Here is a 19,313-nt window from a genome sequence, read left to right as displayed (position 1 = left end):
GAAGTTCAATAACCTCCAACTGCAAATCTACTGGCACTTCCTCTGGATCCACAGAAAAGGGATCTTCAATCAGCTTCAACTGGACGTCTTCTTCTTTAGACAAAGTAAGTCTTCTGTCAAATTCTTCAATCAAAAGATTGATGTGCTTTGCATATTTTTCTCCTAACTCGGCATGTTTGTGCTGAGGGATACGCTGTGCACAAGTGGGAAAGTGACACATTTCACTTTTTGACAGCTGACCTCTGAAAAGTTTCAATTTCATTTTGAAAGCTTTCACTGCTGCACACATTTGAAATATAAATTGAATTTTCCCTGAAGTTTAATGTTGAGATCATTCAGGTGTGCTGTAATATCACAAAAGAAAAAAAGATCTTGATTCCAGGACTCATTTTCAAGCTCTGGGAGTTTTATTGGCCCATTTTCTAGGAATTTTGCTACATCCTCTTTCAAAGCAATGAAACGCTGGAGCACTCTTCCTCGACTCAACCACCTCACTTCTGTATGGTAGATTAAGTCGCTGCACTCGGTGTCTACTCCTTCAAGAAAGGCTCGAAATGTCCTATGTTTTAGTCCTCTAGAACGGATGTAGTTTACAATGGAAACTACCACTGACATTACATGCTAAAATTTTAAGACTTTGCTACACAAAACCGGCTGATGTATAATGCAGTGATGTTTGGTTATTTGTCTCCCGATAAATTCTTCAAGAAGAGTAACTGCTCCAACATTTTTTCCGCATATAGCTGGAGCACCATCAGTACAAATGGCCACCAAGTTTGTGAAATCTATCCGGACTTATCATTCATGCACTTAATCACTTAACTGGAGGTTTCTTTTCCGGTTGTGCGACCCGTCATGGAGCACATGCCAAGAAGTTCTTCAGTAATTTCAAAGTTTTTATCAATACCTCTAATAAAAATAAGAAGTTGGGCGGTGTCTTTTAAATCGGTGCTTTCATCCATAGCTAGGGAGTAAAAGCAGAATTCACTGACTCTCTGCTTTAACTGATCACTTAGATTGGTAGAAATGTTAGCTATTCTTCTCTGTCATGCATGATAGACTGACATTCTCAAATATTCCCCTCTTTTCTGGACATAACTCAGATACAGCAATCAATCTACACTTTTAAAAAAACTCGCCTTCTGTGAAGCATTTCCCAGCAATTTCCTTAGAAATCTGAAAGCTTACTTTAGTAACCGTATCATTGTCAGTACTCACTTTCTTGAAAATTTGCTGTTCTCCACTAAGGTTTTTCGCTAAACTGGCTGCTTTAATTATTTTTTCATTTGGGTTCAATTTGGTGAGATTGGGATGTTTAGTTTCAAAGTGCTGCCAAAGGTTGTATTCTTTCGGAATGGCTAACGTTTCGTGACACACGAGGCACAGTATTTTGTCTTTAGAAACAGTAAATAAGCATTGATTCATCCATTCATTGTTGAAAACTCTGTGCTCTGATTCTATTTTTCTCTTTTTCTTTTCACTCATGGTATCCATTATGAAGCTCAAGATTTTGTTGAATAAATTCACACACAAGGAAAACATTCACAGTCACACACAAAGAGAAGAGATATCTCATGGTGCATGGCACACTAGCAAGGCATTGATGGTGTGTGGAAGCCTGTAGGGGAAAAGAAATGGTGCACATAGGGTGACCAGATCACAGCAGTAAAATAGGAGTCGCCCCATCCCCGCTTGGCCCCACCATCACACCCCTCTTCAACCCCCAGGGGTCACTATATTACTGCACACAGTAGTACCAAAAATTAAAATACTGAAAATGGATCCCCCCTCCAGCCACTGACTCGCCACTCGCCTCCTCACCCCCCCCCAAGTATAAATCCTCATTGCCACTGCTCGCCTGCCTATCCGGCACATCATCCCCCCATGAAATAAAGGGAGGGGAAAAGGGGGACAGCTTGAAGGGATTTTCTGGGGCTATAAACTAAGGGGAGGGGAAAGGGGGGCGGTGTGAAGGGATTGGATGTGACTGTCCAACACACAAACACAGGGGCCGCAGGGAGTCGGGGAGGGGGGCAGTGTGATAGGGGCCGGGGAGGGGCAGCAGTCAGGGGCAGGGCAGGTGCAACACACACACACACACACACACACGTCTCCCCCGGGGAATTCCTGGCTGCCTACGGACAGTTCAACGCCCCCCCCCCCAATCATTACGGAGGTTGCCCCGCCCTGCCCTCAACTTGGGGGGTGTCTCGGCCCAGTCTCCCCACCTCCGAAGCTGCGGCTTGAGCACAGGCCAGGCGCCCCTCCCCTCGCTTGGCACTTACTGGATCTGCCTTGTGCCCAGCGCTTCCCGCCTCAGCAGGCCCCAGAAGTGACGCACCCGCTGTACGCCAGGCAGGGGGTGACGGAGACAGAGACACGTGCGGTTCTGGCCGTTAGGGTGGTTGGAGCGCGGCGTGCGGGGCTGTGAGGTGCCCCCCCACCCCACCGGGCATGGGGCGAACCCAGCAGCCCCACTCTGCTGCTTGCCTGCGGGCGACACAGTAAGCCCCTGGGGCCGCATGTTGTGCAGGCCTGGTCTAGATAATACTTAGTCCTGCCATGAGTGCAGGGGACTGGACTAGATGACCTCCCCTCCAGTCCTATGATTCTATGAATCAGAACTACACATCCTCAATTCCCCTCAATTTGCTCTAAAGAGCTGTTTAATGCATGAATAGAGGAGGGCTTTTGAGTTTTTTTTTTTTAGCAGAAGAGGGAATGCCCACATACATAGGGATTCACAAGACTTTGGGAGAAAATAGGTACAAGTCATAAATTTCCCCAGAATTGCAACATTTCTTCCAAATGTTAATACTTTTGTGAACAAGATGTTGATAGGGATTCAGGACTCCATTTTGGCAGTGGTTTATTACTACCGGTGCCATTGATTTGCTCTATGACCTTGGGCAAGTTATATGCAGCCAAATGTGGCCTCAATCTCTCTCTGCCTCAGTTTACTCATTAATATAATGATTACAATAATACCTATCACATGAGAGTGTTGTGTGGTTTTATCTGTTAGTATAGTTGCTAACAACTACTCTGTTGGGGAATTTAGAACGTTCTACAAGAGAAATGTTTATCAAAACTCTATATTAAGAGTTTAATATAAAAATAAAGCACTTATGGCTGGATCAGCTGCAGAGTTCTCAGCACTAGGCTGGACAGAGCCCTTGGATATTACAGTGCTGGGCATTATAGAAAACTCTTAGGGAGATGTGTTCATGAAATTGAAAAAAAAATCCCTGAAAACAGTTTTGTTTGTTGATTTTAACATTCTATTGCTGTGAGTACTACCCAGACCCTTGACATTGTGCTTGTACCTAAGAACCAAAAGTGAAACTATTAAAAAACAAAAACAAATGAATAAATTTTCTTGTGCATAAAGTGAACTAAGAATACTGGGTCAGAACAATGGTCCATCTAGCCCAGTATTCTGTCCTCTGACAGTGGCCTGTGCCAGATGCTTTAGAGGGAATGAACAGAACAGGGTCATTATCGAGTGATCGATTCCCTGTCAATCACTTCCAGCTTCTGGCAGTCAGAGACTAGGGATGCACAAACCATGGGGTTGCATCCCTGACCATTTTGGCTAATAGCTTTTGATGGCCCTATTCTCCATTAACTTATCTAATTCTGTTTGAACCCCATTATAGTTTTGGCCTTCACAACATCCCCTGGCAATGAGTTCCACAAGTTCACTGTGCGAAGAAGTACTTCCTTTCCTTTCCCAAATATATTAAATGTCTGTTCAAAGTTTAGATCAGGGGAGGGCTGGGAGAAGCCAAACAGGGTTCAGTCAGGCATACCCCAGACATCTAATAATTACAGCAAATATTCCTAACTTAACATTCATATTACCTGTGACTCCTAGAGAACAGGCCCATAATCACACCACATTTTTTGCTCATGTTATATTCTCTGCCTCTTCACTTATTTGTCTCATTTTCTAACAAGGATTTTAAGGTGATACAGTCCCTTTAAATCAGGGGTCTCGAACTCAATTTACATTAGAGCCAGTGCTGGGCATCCCTCAAATCCTTCCAGCGGGCCAATAATGTCACTGAGGATGGTGTTCAGAAAAGAAAACATTTATAATGTATTTTTTATTTTGAATTTCTTAGAAATAATAAAACTGCCATACTAATGCATACAATTCTTCACCTGCCAGAGCATTTTTAGTGTTTGCCAGACACCAGGCAACAGTTCAGTTCTGTCACTTTATTGTTTGGCCTCAGTGACTGAGCAGTTGAAACCTTCAGGGTTGCAGCAAGATGTGCATCAGATAGTTGTGTTTGGTATTTTGACTTGTTTATATTCATTGTGGAAAAAAGTGACGCTGCCTCCATGGATGACTCTGCCTGCCAACTAATGATGCTGCCTCCATGGTTGATTCTGCCTGGCAACTAATCATGCTGCCTCCATGGCTGACTCTGTCTGATGACTAGTGATGGTATCTCTGTCCCTCTCCCCCAGCCAATAGGAGCTGTGGGGGACGGCGCCTGCAACAGACATTGCTGGCAGCGTGTCTGCATGCGTCTCTCCTCCGCGGGCCGCAGTGGGGAGGTTCTCGGGCTGCAGATGGCCTGCAGGCCAGGACTTTGAGACTCCTGCTTTAAATACTTCCATAGCACTACAAATACATACAATGTTTTACAAAGAATAAGATTAGGGTAAAGTTTTCAAATGTCCTTAAGTGATTAGGAGTCTAAACCCCATTTTCAAAAGTGAATTAGACATATAGGGCCCTTAGTCTCATTGACAATTAATGGGACTTAGGCTCATAAATCACTTAGGGGCAGATTTTTATAAATATTTAGGTGCCTAGTGAGATCATCAAAAGCACCTAACTCCAAGTGCAGTCAGCTTCTTTACGCAAATAAAATTCTTTAAAAACCTCTACGCATTTTAGAAAATTTTACCATAGATATCTGTCCCAAAATGTTGTCAGTGCAACAAACAAAATCTTGTTTTAAAGTAACAGGGCTACAGTTGAGGTATAGAGGATGTGGAGATCAATATTTGGAGGATTGCTGGATGGGGTTTACGATGTATTTGAAGAAGGGGAAGCAGGTTTTTTGGCAGACATAAGGAGGACTCTTCCAATCATGAAAGACAGTTCAAAGCCGAGACTGGTCAAAGAAGATGAAAAGTGTAATGAGGAAAAAGTTTAATCAATTCCTGTTTGCAAAGCACTTTGAGAACCTTGAATATAAAATATCTCAGAGGGTCACAAAAACAAATTAGAGGGAGAGATTACTAGATGGGTAGGATCTGATACTCCCCTGTGGAGCTCCCATCTGAACTGGATACCAGACAAGAATGTTTGTCTTCCCTTTCATATGCATGTGCACCTCGCATTGTCACTAACAGGAGTTGCACAGTCACTGAGGGACTCTGGTTGGCTTGAAAAGTCTTCAACAGGCACAGAACTTTCCTGTCTTCTAAAGAGGAGACTGATAAAGAAGTTATACTGTATCTCACAGAACCTTTGAAGGTTTTGCCACCAGCAGCTCAGTGGTGCATGAGGTTTTCAAAACTTCAGATTTTCCACTACTTAAGAAATATCTAAATACACTTTGTTAGCACACAAATGTTAGCAGAATCTCATCTCTTTTTATAATCATCATGTTTTGGGACTACTGTCTGGGAATGAATTTAAAGATGAAGGTCCAGTGGACGAATTAAATAGAGAGAGTGTGGTGGGGTGGAAGAAGGTAAATAAGGGACTCAATGTGGAGTTTGTGTGGAGGAAGAGTGAGAACAGGAGGTTAATAAAAACAAACAAAAATGGCTAATCTTAGAGTTGTCCATCAATTCCTTATGGTTTCTTCTCCTCTACAACCTCTCATTTTCATCCACATATATTTCCCTTTCTGCTCTATTATACCTTTCCTTCCTTTGTATTATTTTTCTCAACTCTTCCCATCTCTTTCCCTTCTCCAGAAGCCCCTAGTTATTACCCCATCTCTCTTCCACTCCACATCCTTGAGGCATCTCTCTCTCCATCACCTTTCCTTCTTCATTCACCCTTTATGACATTCCAGAGTGCAATCCAGACCTACCCTGCAACCTGGGATGCCTCACAATGCTTTGCTGCTGTTGCTCCCAACCTGGGCCCCTCACATACAATGGGGGTCAATGTACAACAGTTGCTACTTTAAAGGGAGCTACCCAAACAGTTCAGTTTAAAGACAACACTGATTAGTTTTGATTAAAAATGAAACAAGTCTTTTGTCTTCGTTGGTAGAAAAAACAGAAATGTGGACAGGGAGAGAAAGAATACCTGGGGTGGTTTTGCCCCTCACTTTTATAGTCCAGTCACCCTTTGAAATGCATTTTGCTCAGGGTTACCCCTAGATAAAGTTCATTCCCACTGTGAGGTTGGAGTCATGGAGCCTTGTGATGAAAGATTCCATGCTGTTGTTTGCTAAAATGTAGATTGATCTGTTCCTTCCCCTCCTCTTGTCCTTGCCAAAGAATGGCCATTTGACAGGTGATTGCCCCTCAACTGATTAGAAGTGTCAGCTTGTCCTTTGTCTTTAGAAACAGGTTTATCCACTTCTCAGACTCGTCTGGTAACCACATTACCAGTCATAATTTCAGTTTATGTTCATAACTTTACATATCATGTTACAATGCACATTTCACCATGCTATTATAGACCAGTGAGTTACTAGCTTTTAAATGATATCTCACAGGTATATTTTGTACAAAGGTTATTATAATAGTCTGTAAGGTGTGAATACAGGGGTGCATTTGGTCACAGCCTCCCAATTTTCACTTCTCTATTTCTCTCTCTTTTTGCCGTCCCATATTTCTTTGTTCCTTCTTTATTTTCTTCTCCTACCCCCTCTTTCATTCCCTGCCCCACCCCCCGCCATCCCGCTACAGCTGGTCCATCTACACACTCAGTAATATACCAATTCAACTCATATGTAAGCACTTCACGTATCTGTTCCCCTTCTACACACAAAACACACACACTCCACAAAACTGCCCCCACAACACAAAATCCACATATGAGAACCAGGAGATAGGGGTTTAGTTAGAAGGGTGGAGAATGTAAGTTTGGGATAGGCAAGGCAAGAAAAACTCCAGGAGAGTGGCCAAAGGTTCATGGTAGTACAGACATTAGTTGCTGGAGTCAGAGCCCCTGGGTTGGAACCCAGAGTCTGGCTTCCCCTACCAGCACAGAATGAGTGGTACAGTCTGGGCAATGAACTTGAAGACTGTCTGGGTCTGTTCAATCTAATTACCTAGGGAGTGGCTCAGCCACGGCAGTGGATTTAAGGACTACCTGGGATCGTGTGGAAGAACTTGATAGTACTCTGGAAGGGGAGTCTATTGTGACTTTGCTGGAGAGCTAAGACACAAAGATGTGTCCTGAGAAGCAAGAGATGAGCTGGTGACTGTAAGAAGAGGGCATCAGGATGGCAGAGCTAATCTCCAGATGTGGTCAGAAGGAGGCACTCCAGTGGTGAGTAGAGGTCTCTGTGACAGATGGTCATACAAAAAAATATTATACTCCAACAGGACTTCTGAATCAAATAATTGACTGTGATAGGAACTGAGGTTACAATACTCAAATCTAAAATTAAGGAGTGCACAGATTGAGACTGAGAAAAAAACCCAGCAGTATACTTTTTTCCCCCTTGATAATGCCCACAGCTGGCAGGGATCTGCCAGTGGGCGGAATCTCATCACAGATTATGAAATAGCACACTACCAGCTGTTCAGTGTTTGGGTACATCAGACATGGGAGACAAGTTCACTTTTGCAAAAGCTCTCTGGAGTTGAACTAGACAATTTCTTCATGAGATAACAATAATAATATAAAAATGCTGAACTTCAATGTCAACTTTAATCTGCAGCTCTCAAAGAGTTTTTGAAACAATAACCAAATGAACCTCACAATGCCTTGGAGGAGCAAACAAAGAGATACTGGAATGCAGGCACTGGCGTATAGACTAATGGTCACAGATTTCAAGACCAGAAGGGACCATTATGATCATCTAGTCTAACCATGATAGAACATCCTCAGAATTATTCCTAGAGAAGATCTTTTAGAAAAACAAAAATATTTCTTATGATGATGGGGTGAGATGCACCAACTGATTCTAAAAGTGCACAGCAACAATATATACATGTTTAGGACAGGAAATGAAGAAGAATAATGTATCAAATTGGAACTGCAGGAAGAATTTGGAAGCAGTTGGATTTTTGTCCAAGACATCAGATTCAACATATATGCTCTTACACAAAGTGAAACAGGACCATTAATGACCACAAGTGTTAGGACCGTGATTCTTTATCACATCTGAAAAATGGTAGCACAATACCCCCTAGGGCATCAAAATTTGAGTAACATATGTTTTCCTTCTTCAACATGTTTACTGTTCTCCTTGCCTCAATGACACAGTTTAAATTTATATTACTTTGAGATAGAAGTTGATTCATTGATTCCAAGGCCAGAAGGGACCATTGTGATCACCTAGTTTGACCTCCTGCATAACACAGCCACAGAACTTCCCCCAAACAATTCCTGGAGCATAACTTATAGAAACATAGATAGGAGAAGAGTGAAAGAGAGCCCTATAGACACCATAAGTTATAAGAGGTTCATCTTTTATAAAATGTCTCACATCAGAAGAAGAAAGAGTCACCCTCTGAAATTTCATCACTTTCTCATCCACAGTGCTAATGAATCGCCTTCCTATAGTCCCTATACACTTACTAAAATTTTATTTGTTGTGCAAATGCATACAGTTCTGTTTTCCAAGTATTTTGTCTCTAGTGTTATTGACGTGTGACTGACATCAACTGTTTTCATCTTATTCAAACATTATATTAAAAAAATTAAATTACAGTTCTTTTGAGACAGGGTGGCTCTAGCTTTTTTGCCACCCCAAGCACAGCAGGCAGGCTGCCTTCGGTGGTGTGCCTGCGGGAGGTCCGCCGGTCCTGCGGCTTTGGCGTACCCGCTGCCAAATTGCCACCGAATCCGTGGGACCAGCGGACCTCTCACAGGCAAGCCGCTGAAGGCTGCCTGACTGCTGCCCTTGCAGGGGCCAGCAGGGCGCCTCCCGCGGCTTGCCACCCCAGTTAGGTGCTTGGAGCGCTAGTGCCTGGAGCCGCTGCTGTTTTGAGAAGACATAAATGAAGCTTTACTGCCACCTCTTGAAAGAAGCAATTTTTAGGGCTATTCCATTACACATCTCTGTCCTCAGCCAGTCATAAGAGAGTCATTCACTCACAAACAGAACAATAAAACTTACCCTACACATTCAAAAAGATCAAAGTGCATTGCAACCTATAAGCCCCCATTCTACATATCCAAACACAATGAGACTGGTTGTGTTTGCCTTTATGCTGGTGTAAATCAGGAGTAACTCCAATGAAGTCAGTGGCATTATATGAGTGTAAAGCGGGAGTAGCATTGAGGAGAATCAGGCCCAAAAGTCCTACTTCAAAGACCTGGGGGAAATTTTTACTGTGGCATAGAGATTAGACACATAAGGATCATTAGGAACATTCACGTGCTTTGATAGTCTCTGAGTTTCTTTTATAATTACCAGTAGAACCGGCAATAGCTGACATCCTTACTGATTGTAAAAAGAGAGGCAAAGGACTGAATGGGCATAGAGAGTGAAATATTTTCTCATCCCTAGAGACCAGGTCTACACTTAAAATTTTTGCCAATATAGTAATGTTGGTTAGGGTGTGATTGTCGTTCTACAACATTTTTATACTGACCTAAGCCTTAGGATTGATGCAGTTATACCAGCAAAAAAGTGCTTTTGTCAGTACAGTTTATTTTGTTTGGGGAACTGGTATAACCTATGCCACCCAAAGCACCCCTTGGCCAGTATACACTGCGTCTATACTAGGGGGCTTTACCTGTGTAGCAGTGTGGTGCAACTTGCACTAGTGCTGTTGCTTTTCTTTTGATACACACAGGATTTCAGTCAATCCCTCAACATTTACAAGCACCAGATGTACCAAAAAATAGTAAGAGACAAATAGTAAAACAAAAAGTACCCTGGAAGTCAATAACATCTTTTCATCTTGTACAAATAGCTACACATACAACCTATTAATAATAAAACCAAAGACTGAAATAAGCTAACATAGATAACACAATGGCACCAAAAAAGCCCTTAATAGAAACCAGTAATTGTTTTATTTAATTTTAAATGTTATTAAACAATAAACACATTATTGTAAAAGTTTTTGTTAAAATAAAACACCAGCAAAACATAATACTCAGAAAAACAGTGATTCTGTCACTCTGTTCCTGTCAAAAGGCAAAAAAATAAGAAAAGTTTTGCAACACTAGAAAACAGCTTTTATGTTCTGTCAGTAAGGAACTTCCAGCATCAAGCACAATTGTCCAGTGTCCTGTACCTTGTGCAGTCATTTACACCTGTTCAAAGTGAGTTTCAAATGCTGCTGCATGGATCTGGTAATACAGGACAGTGAAAAATCTGGCATGTCTGTTTTTTCTTGGTATTGACTTTGGGGCAAACACGTTCTATACATCCCATGGCTGGGTACGTTTCTGACTGCAGCAGAAGTAGTGTGGTCAACTTAGCAGGGTGCCTCAACCGCTGTTGCATGAGGTTTCCCAATGCCACAGTGTGGAGGGGAATTTGGCAAGGAACCAAGTGTATGTGTCCATGACTACATATATCTACTTGCCATTCTTTTCCATCGTGGTGATGAATGGTTATGAGAGACACAAGAGGTACTGCAGCCCTGATGCTGCAGTGACTGCCATGGAGAAGCTTTGCTGCCATTTCATGTCTTTTGGAGGGTATTGGGACGGATTCATTTTTCTTCCCATCCATTGCAACCTACAGAACTCTCCAGCACACAACACTGTTAGTGTTATTGTTCACCGGTAGCCTTATTTGACAAACCTCTTGCAGTAAGAATTAATCTTGCCGTTTCTTTGACAGAATTTGGTATTTTTTTAATGTTAAAGTAACCCACTTTGCTTTTAGTTCTCATAAAGGAGTGTATAATCTATATACCTCATCAGGGTTGCTATGGCTAAAGCTTCACAGTAATTTCCTTTATAAACCCATTCATCTTTTAAAGTATTGGATTATAACAATTTTAATCTGGAGGAATTTAAACAGCATTAGAACATTAAGTATTAAAAATGCTACAGTGTTCAGGATGGAGCATACAAAAAATTCAAAGCTATTACAGACAGTCCCTTCTTTTATTCAACTTACTGAGACTAGCTGGAAGGAATAAGGATGGAATTAGCCTTATATCTTTCATTTCCTGGTTTATATAACAACGTATACATTATTAAACTTCAGCTTTTGTGTTTCTTTTCCTTTACTTTCAGATTTATAAAAATTAAATGCAAAATCCCTATGTAATACAATATTAATTGCACACAGTTCAAGGTAAAACGAATCAGAAAAAAAGGAAAAGTTAAGTAGTAAAAGCTATGGGCAGAAGACCAAAATGGGAGCTTTAAGGCAGATTTTAAAATACATTTTTGGCCTCTAAATCCTAGATTTAAAAAATATTTGTGTTTGCTTTCTTGAATTATACATTAACAACTTGTCTGCTAAGAAAAAAGGGGGCATCTGAAGAAATGGTAGGATTATGATATTGGAGATGCAATGCAATGAAATCTAACTAAAGGGAAAACTATTTTTTTAAAGATTCCATGCCTCTTCAGTTACAGGCTGATGGAGCTTCTCACATAGATGAGACCTCCAGTAAGTGCTCCAGTAAAATCAGGTAACACTGGACTTACTATGTATTTATATACATCAACAAACTTTCAGGCCTCAGTTATAAACCATAAAGCAGTAAAACAGTTCACAAGCCTATTTTGCCTCCTTTGGAGGTCACCATAAAGTTTACATCCCAGAGACACAAGCAGAAAATACACTGGGTGGATATTTCTCAATCTGCTCTAAGAATTTAATGTTATGCACCATATGGTCAGAAGCACCATAACTGATGTTTTTAAAACAGTTATCTAATGGCAGAGCCAAAACAATTTCAGTAAGCAGTAAAGCTGCTGAGGAGCAGGTGGGAAGTCCTGAAAGTCACATTAATATAAGTAAATAAAACAAACTGTAGTCATTCTCTGTATTCTGATTGAAACTCTCCCAAAACAGTAGACTTACAGGGATCAATTCCTCCTGCATCCGTGCTCCATTTTGCATTGGGAGGAGGCCAACAAGCAGCCAGTTACAACTCCTTGGTTCCACGCCCCCCGGAGGAGGCTGCGCACCACAGTCTGGGGACCATTGGTAAAGCCACAGACCTTAACCACTTACTACAGGGCCTTGAACTGGAACACAGAGTAGAGGGCGAGCCTGGGTGTCGCTACCAACTACTGTAGAGTGGTACTGCTTGGAGCAGTGAACTAGAAGACTGCCTGAGTCACTGCAGGAATCACAGGGTCAGGGAGGCAGGCATGAGGACTGCCTGATGTTGTTTGAGCATTCCCAAAGGGGAATCACAGTGTGATCTGGTGAGAGGCCTGAGTCATGATGCAGCTGTGCAGTGACTCTGTGAGCAGGAGGAGAGCTGCAGATGGTAGAAAGAAGAAAGGGGGTGCTGAACTGGGCAGAGCTAATCTCCAGGATGCCCGAAGAGGGTGCCACCCAGTGGTGAGTAGAGAGCCCTATGACACCATCTCTAATACTCAATCACTTTTGTAAAAAAGCTGCTTTATTATGTACCCAATTAGGGTTGCCACCCATCCGGGTTTTACTCGGACATTCTGGTTTTTTACTTCTGTGGACGGATTTAGGTAGAGGTCCCCAAATTGTGGAGCAGAGGGGTGTGGTGGGACTGTTGGGGGTACAGAGGGTCTAGGCCAGCACCCATGGGGGGCAGGGTGGTAGCGCCACCCCTACCCCAGTTCTGCTCCCGCCCCAGCCATTACACCGGCTCCCAGCCCGTGACTGGCCTCATCCCCAGCCTCAGCATGGCTCCACACCTGGATGAGGGCCCAGCTGCTGGCCGCCACCACAGCCCAGCTGTGGCTCTTCTCTGGCCCAGGACTGAGGCTGTTGTAGGGTAGGGCCGGGAGTGGAGCCACACCAGGCTGTGGGCCTGGATGTCGACCTCCACTGTGGTCTGGTTGTGGCTCCACCCCAACTGCGGATCAGTCCATAGACCCTGCCTCCTTACCCTTGTGTGTGTGCCCCTGCCCAGCCATGCCTGGCTCTGGGGGTGGGGCGGGGCCTGGTTTTCACCCCGGAAGTCCAATCGAAAAGGGATCCTGGTGGTGTCTGATCAGATGTACTGACCGGACATCAAAAACCTCGTTAAAGTGGGGAGGTGCCAGGTCATTAACCCACACTAAACCCTGCACAGCTGGGGCCGTCTCCTATCTGCAGGCAGGCTCCTTGTCTGGCTGCAGCAGCTCCCATCCCAGTTCCAGAGCAGAGGGAGTCCAGCTGGGTAGGAGGAGGGAGGTGGAGATGATCCAGCAAGCAATGGAGGGAGGGGGGAAGAGGCAGAACAGTGGTCCTGAGGGGTCCGATTACCACAATTAAAAAGGTGGCAATACTATAACCAATAGAACTAAGATATTCTGTAGAGCAGTAAGTGTTTGGGGCAACTGGAACATCAATAAATACAGTTCCATTCGCTCTATTGCCCTTTTCAGCTTGGACCTTCTGCTTGTCTCCAACTTCGTTTTAATCTTGATTTTGAACTCTCTTCTTCCCACCTTTCCTACGCCAGTAAATCTTCCTGTCTCCAGTTCTACAATATTTTTTATTCAGATTCCTGCCTTAAATCCTTAGCCATCACTTCTCACTGTGAGTGTTGCAATTCCCTTCTCTTCTTCCCAGAGCTCTGCTCTCCATATTCCAGTATGTGCAGTGCGCTGCTGCATGCTTTGCCACACATACAAAGAAGCAAGTAGGACTATGTAACCATCATCCCAAAATTCCAGGATGTAGTTGAAAATTATCTTCTGGGTTTTTTTTTCATGCACTCATTGAATTTGCTCCATCCAGCTTGATGGATTATTTCTTTATTTTGTATCATCTTTAAAGAAAAAAATCAAAGTTGTTGGGAGCGGTTGGTTTTTTTTTTTTTTTAAACCACACCATTTTGGCATAACTAGATGGAGCTGTACTCTGCAATCATCATAACCCTTCACTTCACCAATGGAAGTTTTAAAATACTGGAGGTAAGATCTTACCCGTGCCTTTTGCTCCATCTCCATCATTAGTCTTTCATGTTGCTCAGCTATCGCCAGTGTTGCAGAATGGACTTTCTGATAGATCATCTCTCCTTCCCTTGTCTGAAAGGTGAACAGTCCTTCTCCTGTGTCACACATCCTGGGAAAAGATTTAGGGAGTGGGAAGAATGAAAAAAAAAGTGAGTACTTGTTTTATAACAGTTAAAAATTAATGCGCTGACCTCTATAATTCATGTGCTCACCCTGCTGTTGGAAAGGACATCTCAATTTTCATAGCTAAATTTGTGGCATTTTGAACCTCTGCATGATTACTTCTACCAGCAAAGAAATGTATTCCGAGAGGCATGTGTGTGCAGAACTTCGTGAATGTAGCCTTTAGATTCAATTTTCAGGGGGTAGCTGTGTTAGTCTCTATCCACAAAACCAACAAGGAGTCTGGTGGCACCTTAAAGACTAACAGATTTATTTGGGCATAAGCTTTCCTGGGTAAAAAACCTCACTTCTTCAGATTCAATTTTAGTCATCCTGTCAAAATAATCTGAACTGAATGAGAGGAGTCTCTATAATAAAATAAGAAACCTTTAGTAATGCAGTCAACTATTTATGACATTGTTTCAGATGTCTGTACTGGTGACTAGGCAATTAAATTTAATTCCCTTAACCACTTCATTACTGCCAAATGTACACGGTACATCGTGCCTCCATTGTGCTGATATTTTAACAGCACATTGGCACTTCAAAAATGCCACTGCGATCTATCACTGGAAAGAGGGTGTATTGAGAGCGAGCATTAAAGGGATTAAGAGATAATATTCATATTGTTGGAGTATATTTGCACTAGGCAGCTTCTACAACTAGTCTGATGATTACAAAAGCCATTCAGTATGAATACATTCTGTACTGTGAATATTATTTGTATTATACAATTAGATTAAAATAATGCAAATCACAATATAAATAAAATAATATTTTCTTCCTTTGTGAAGGTAAGTGCTGTGCTGTCTTTCTCTCAGGACTCCCACGACAATACATGGAGGAAGAAGAGAGGTAGATAAGATGAATAACTGAACTGGAAAGATTTTTAAATGTGAATAAACATTCAAGGCCAGGCGGTTAAAATGAATATTTGTTCAAGAGGAAGAACTATGTGAAGGAGACATTTAGGGCCCCAGTTTCCAAACGACCTGCAACTTTGCCCCTGCAATATTGCATGTGCCCCCATAAACTCTACATTTATGCATGCAAATGGAATTTGCTCAGATAATTTTAGTCAGCCCACTGGGTGGTTTGAGCATGCAAAAATCAGCACATACATAATTGTGTGTGCAATTTTAGAGACTGAGTTGAAATCGGTTTGTTAATTTGGTTCAGTATTAACAATCAAGAGTTTTGGTATCATTTGAGATAGGAAAATCTTTGATTTTCTTGGCCATTAGTAAACAAATGTTTTCAACTGCTCAATAATTTCTGTTAAATGTATAAGACAAAGATTTTGAAAAGTGACTAGTGATTTTGTGCGTCTCCGTTTTTTTATGACCCACTTGAGATACCTTTAAGGGGCCTAATTTTTCATAAAGGGCATAGCACCCACTTTCTGAATCTTTCTAAGTGCTTCATGTCTAGCAATGAAAAATCAAGGCATCCCAAATAACTAGTCACTTTCCAAAATCTTGGCCTTTTAAAAGTTCCTATAGTTTTATTGATTTTTCTTATAAAAATCTTAAAAGTTGCTTTTATATTAATAAAAACAATTCTAATTCTACATAATGAGCTTATTTACCCTGCTTTAATACATCCATGAATAAATCCTCCTTCCAGACTAGGCATATGCATTAAAGCTGGTCAAAAATTTTCAAAATTCAAAATTTCAAGGACTTTTGTGTCAAAATTTGACAAAAAAGGATAAAAATTATATGAAAGTTACACTTTTTTGACTAACTTTAATGTTACATCAAAATGTTAAAGTTAGTCAAAAAAGTGTAACTTTCATATAATTTTTATCCTTTTTTGTCAAATTTTGACACAAAATTCCTTGAAATTTTGAATTTTGAAAATTTCTGACCAGCTTTAATATTAGTATCACCTCCTGCAGTCCTTAATCTTATTTCTGTACTGGATTTTTGTATTAAATATTTATGAAGAGGCTTAAACTGATCAGCTGGGCCCTTTAATGACATTGAGACTGATCTTTACATAAAACATCAGGTGAGCATCAGTTCAGCAGTTTTTCATGGAAGTGCACAAGAACAGTCAAGATCAATCTCCAAAAATTGTTTCAAGGGATGTGGGGGGGAGGAAGCATGGAGGAAAGATTTTTGGTGCAAATATTTGCTAACAGTCAATAGAGATGTGCAGTTGAAAAGAAAAAAAAAGAGTCACACTCTTTAGAAAGTCCAAACTCACTATAATATACTGTATTTATCACCACACTTCCAAAACAAAAACCAACTAACCAAACAAGATTCGATCAGTTTATACAAGGAGCAGTAGAGGGTTACTAGCAAGCTTGGCATTAATTCAATCAGCCAATTTGAAGGTAAAAATAAAAAAAAAATTGTATTAAATTCTACTGGAGACTAAGATCTTTCTGTAAACATTGAAAATATTTTATGTATTTAGCCACAGGTCTCCAAGGAGCTTCTGGTACAAATGAAATGTCTCAAGAGATTTGAGACATTAAAGCAACAACATTTTGGTTCCCTTAGGGCATCAAATAGCTGGCATTCAGCTCCTGTGTAAAGAGATCTTAATAAAATCCAAACAGCGTGAAATGGAAAGTCTGGAAAAAATGATGAGTTTCACAAACTGAAACAAAACACTATCTCTTTCTTGGTTTCAGAGGAGGAAAAAAAATCAACAGGGATCACAATAAGAAAATAATGAACAGGGGTTGATTAAGATTCAAGAGCTAAACTGCTTATTTTAACAAAGCAAAGCATAATCACTAGCCAGAGCTGATACAATCAAAATCTACTATCAAACTAAAAAACAGGAAACAATGAAGCTGGCCCTTGCGGTGGTATGGCAGCTCTCCATGCTGGTGAAGCCTAGCGTGGAGGTTGTATCTTCCAGTTGGAACCAGAAACTATATTATGTGTGTGCTATATTATGCCATAGTGTGCTATATTATGCCAGCATGAGGGAAGCTATTTATGGCAGCCTTCCAATAAAGGTACTGTATTTCCCTAGCTAAGAATTCGCTATACATGCAACTGCTCAAAAGGGGGCAGAGGAGAATAATGGGCCTCATCCTCTAAAGTACTGTGCGGGCTTAACTCCCTTTGAAGTCAATGGGATTTGAAGGCAATCAGCACTAGAGCAGGTCCAAATTTTTTTGGCAAAATTTTTTTTTCTGTTGAAAATTGCCATTGTGTTCGAGCCAAAACAAATGAGGCAATGTAGGGATTTGAACCCCGGTTTCCCACATGCCAGATGATCACCCTAAGCATTGGGTTATTGGCTACAGGTGCACTCACTTTTTTACAAAAAAATATGAAAGGTCTTAGTTTTGTTCCACATCAGAACAAAAACAAAAAATTTCAAATATTTTTGCAAAATGAAATTGTTTTCCAGCCAGCCCTACTCAACACCGTGCAGGGCTGACCCTTATAAAAAGAAAATGTTCTCTGGAAAGACTCGGTGGAACAAAGCTCCTGTGCTTCCACGTGGGCTTAGCATAGACAATTACTCTCTAAAGGAGGTGAGTCCATTCTATGGATAGTATAGAGCAGAGTCTTTTTGTTCAGCAGTCTGGATTATTATGATACAGAAAGGTAACCCTAATTATTTATAATGTTTCCCTCAGACGGCAAGTGGTTAGACTAGAAATAAAAATCCAAGAACAATGAAATGTATATTGGCACACTGTGGGCTAGATTCACCCCAGCTGGCACAGGGAGATGCAAATTTAACCAGAGAAACCAGCTGTAGCCTCAGGTGTAGGATTGACTTACAGGTGGAGGTGGGGGTTAAGGAGGAAAGACATGTGTTTTTACTACTGTTGGTCTACCCCAGGAACTATGCTGGGAAAGGGCAGCTTTACTTTCTTCCAGGAGCTCCATAGTAACCTTGCCAGCAGAGACTGCCAAGCATACATAGAATCAGCACATCTCTAACTGCTCTGCTTATTGTCTGGCTATGCCGAAAGAAGGACAGGAGACATTTGACATGAGTTTAATCAGGCTGCAACTTTATTATTAAATGTCTGGGATTAACTGGCAGATAAAGTGTACAGTTTATGTAGAAGTGTAACCTCATGTTTATGCCGTAATTACCCAGGGGGCTTTTACCAGCTCCCCCTCTTTTCCCCTCCAGCAAATCCATTGCTGGGACCTTACCATCCACACCCCCACCTTGTAGGAGGGTTAAGGTGGGCTATAAGAATGGAGGGTTGGCTCCCTGCCATACCAATCATAGGAGTCCCCAACCAACCCCCCGTTTGTTCCTTTAATGAACACCTCTTTTTATGTCCTTTTCCAAGCCATTTATCCGGTCACTGTATACCTTTCCTGCGGAGTACCTGCACTGGACATCTGCCCTACATTTAAATAATGAGTTGCGACATATGGTCTACTGCCCGCCATGCATGAACAGAGCCCACCTGAACCTGCTGTGGGGAAGGCGAAGAAAACCTCAACTGCACTCAAGCCAATATGGTGGTAAGGGCAAAATTCCTTCCCAGCCCCCCTAACCAAGGGAAGGCTAGCATAATGCCCACAGTAGGTGTTGACCAAACCTGGTATTTTACCATCTAAAAGGGGAGGGAAAGTGGGTCCTGCTTCAGTCCTGGTCCATGTAAGACGGGAGGCTTCAGGCGCAGATCCACCTCTTTTAAACCCTGCATTCCCAGGGGATGAGTCAACGAAAAGGCTAGGGTGACCAGAGGTCCCGATTTTATAAGGACAATCCTGATATTTGGGGCTTTTTCTTACATAGGTGCCTATTACCCCCCACCCTGTCCCAATTTTTCACACTTGCTATCTGGTTACCCTAGACCATGCTGTCCCTTTTTGCAGCAGTTTTTACTCCCCCCCCCCCTTCCTACCAGCCATAAAGCACTGTTCACTTCATTCGGCCAGCCAGCCAAATACCCTACCCCCCACCCCCCGCT

At 41.9% G+C, this 19,313-nt stretch overlaps 1 protein-coding gene across 3 annotated transcripts in view; it reads right to left on the bottom strand.

Moving 5' to 3' along the window:
* Nucleotides 1–19,313, bottom strand: part of DOK6 (docking protein 6) — a 395,012-nt gene that overhangs the window by 97,641 nt on the left and 278,058 nt on the right. For all 3 annotated transcript variants that reach the window (XM_045006143.1, XM_045006142.1, XM_045006144.1), the window contains one exon: nucleotides 14,204–14,342. In XM_045006143.1, coding sequence (XP_044862078.1) covers nucleotides 14,204–14,342 — 139 coding nt within the window. The remainder of the gene's footprint in view (nucleotides 1–14,203; nucleotides 14,343–19,313) is intronic.

This window comes from Mauremys mutica, chromosome 2, assembly GCF_020497125.1.
Source record: "Mauremys mutica isolate MM-2020 ecotype Southern chromosome 2, ASM2049712v1, whole genome shotgun sequence".
NCBI classification, from domain to species: Eukaryota; Metazoa; Chordata; order Testudines; family Geoemydidae; genus Mauremys; species Mauremys mutica.
Note: the sequence above shows the minus strand (reverse complement) of the source record. Positions and strands in the feature narration are given on the sequence as shown.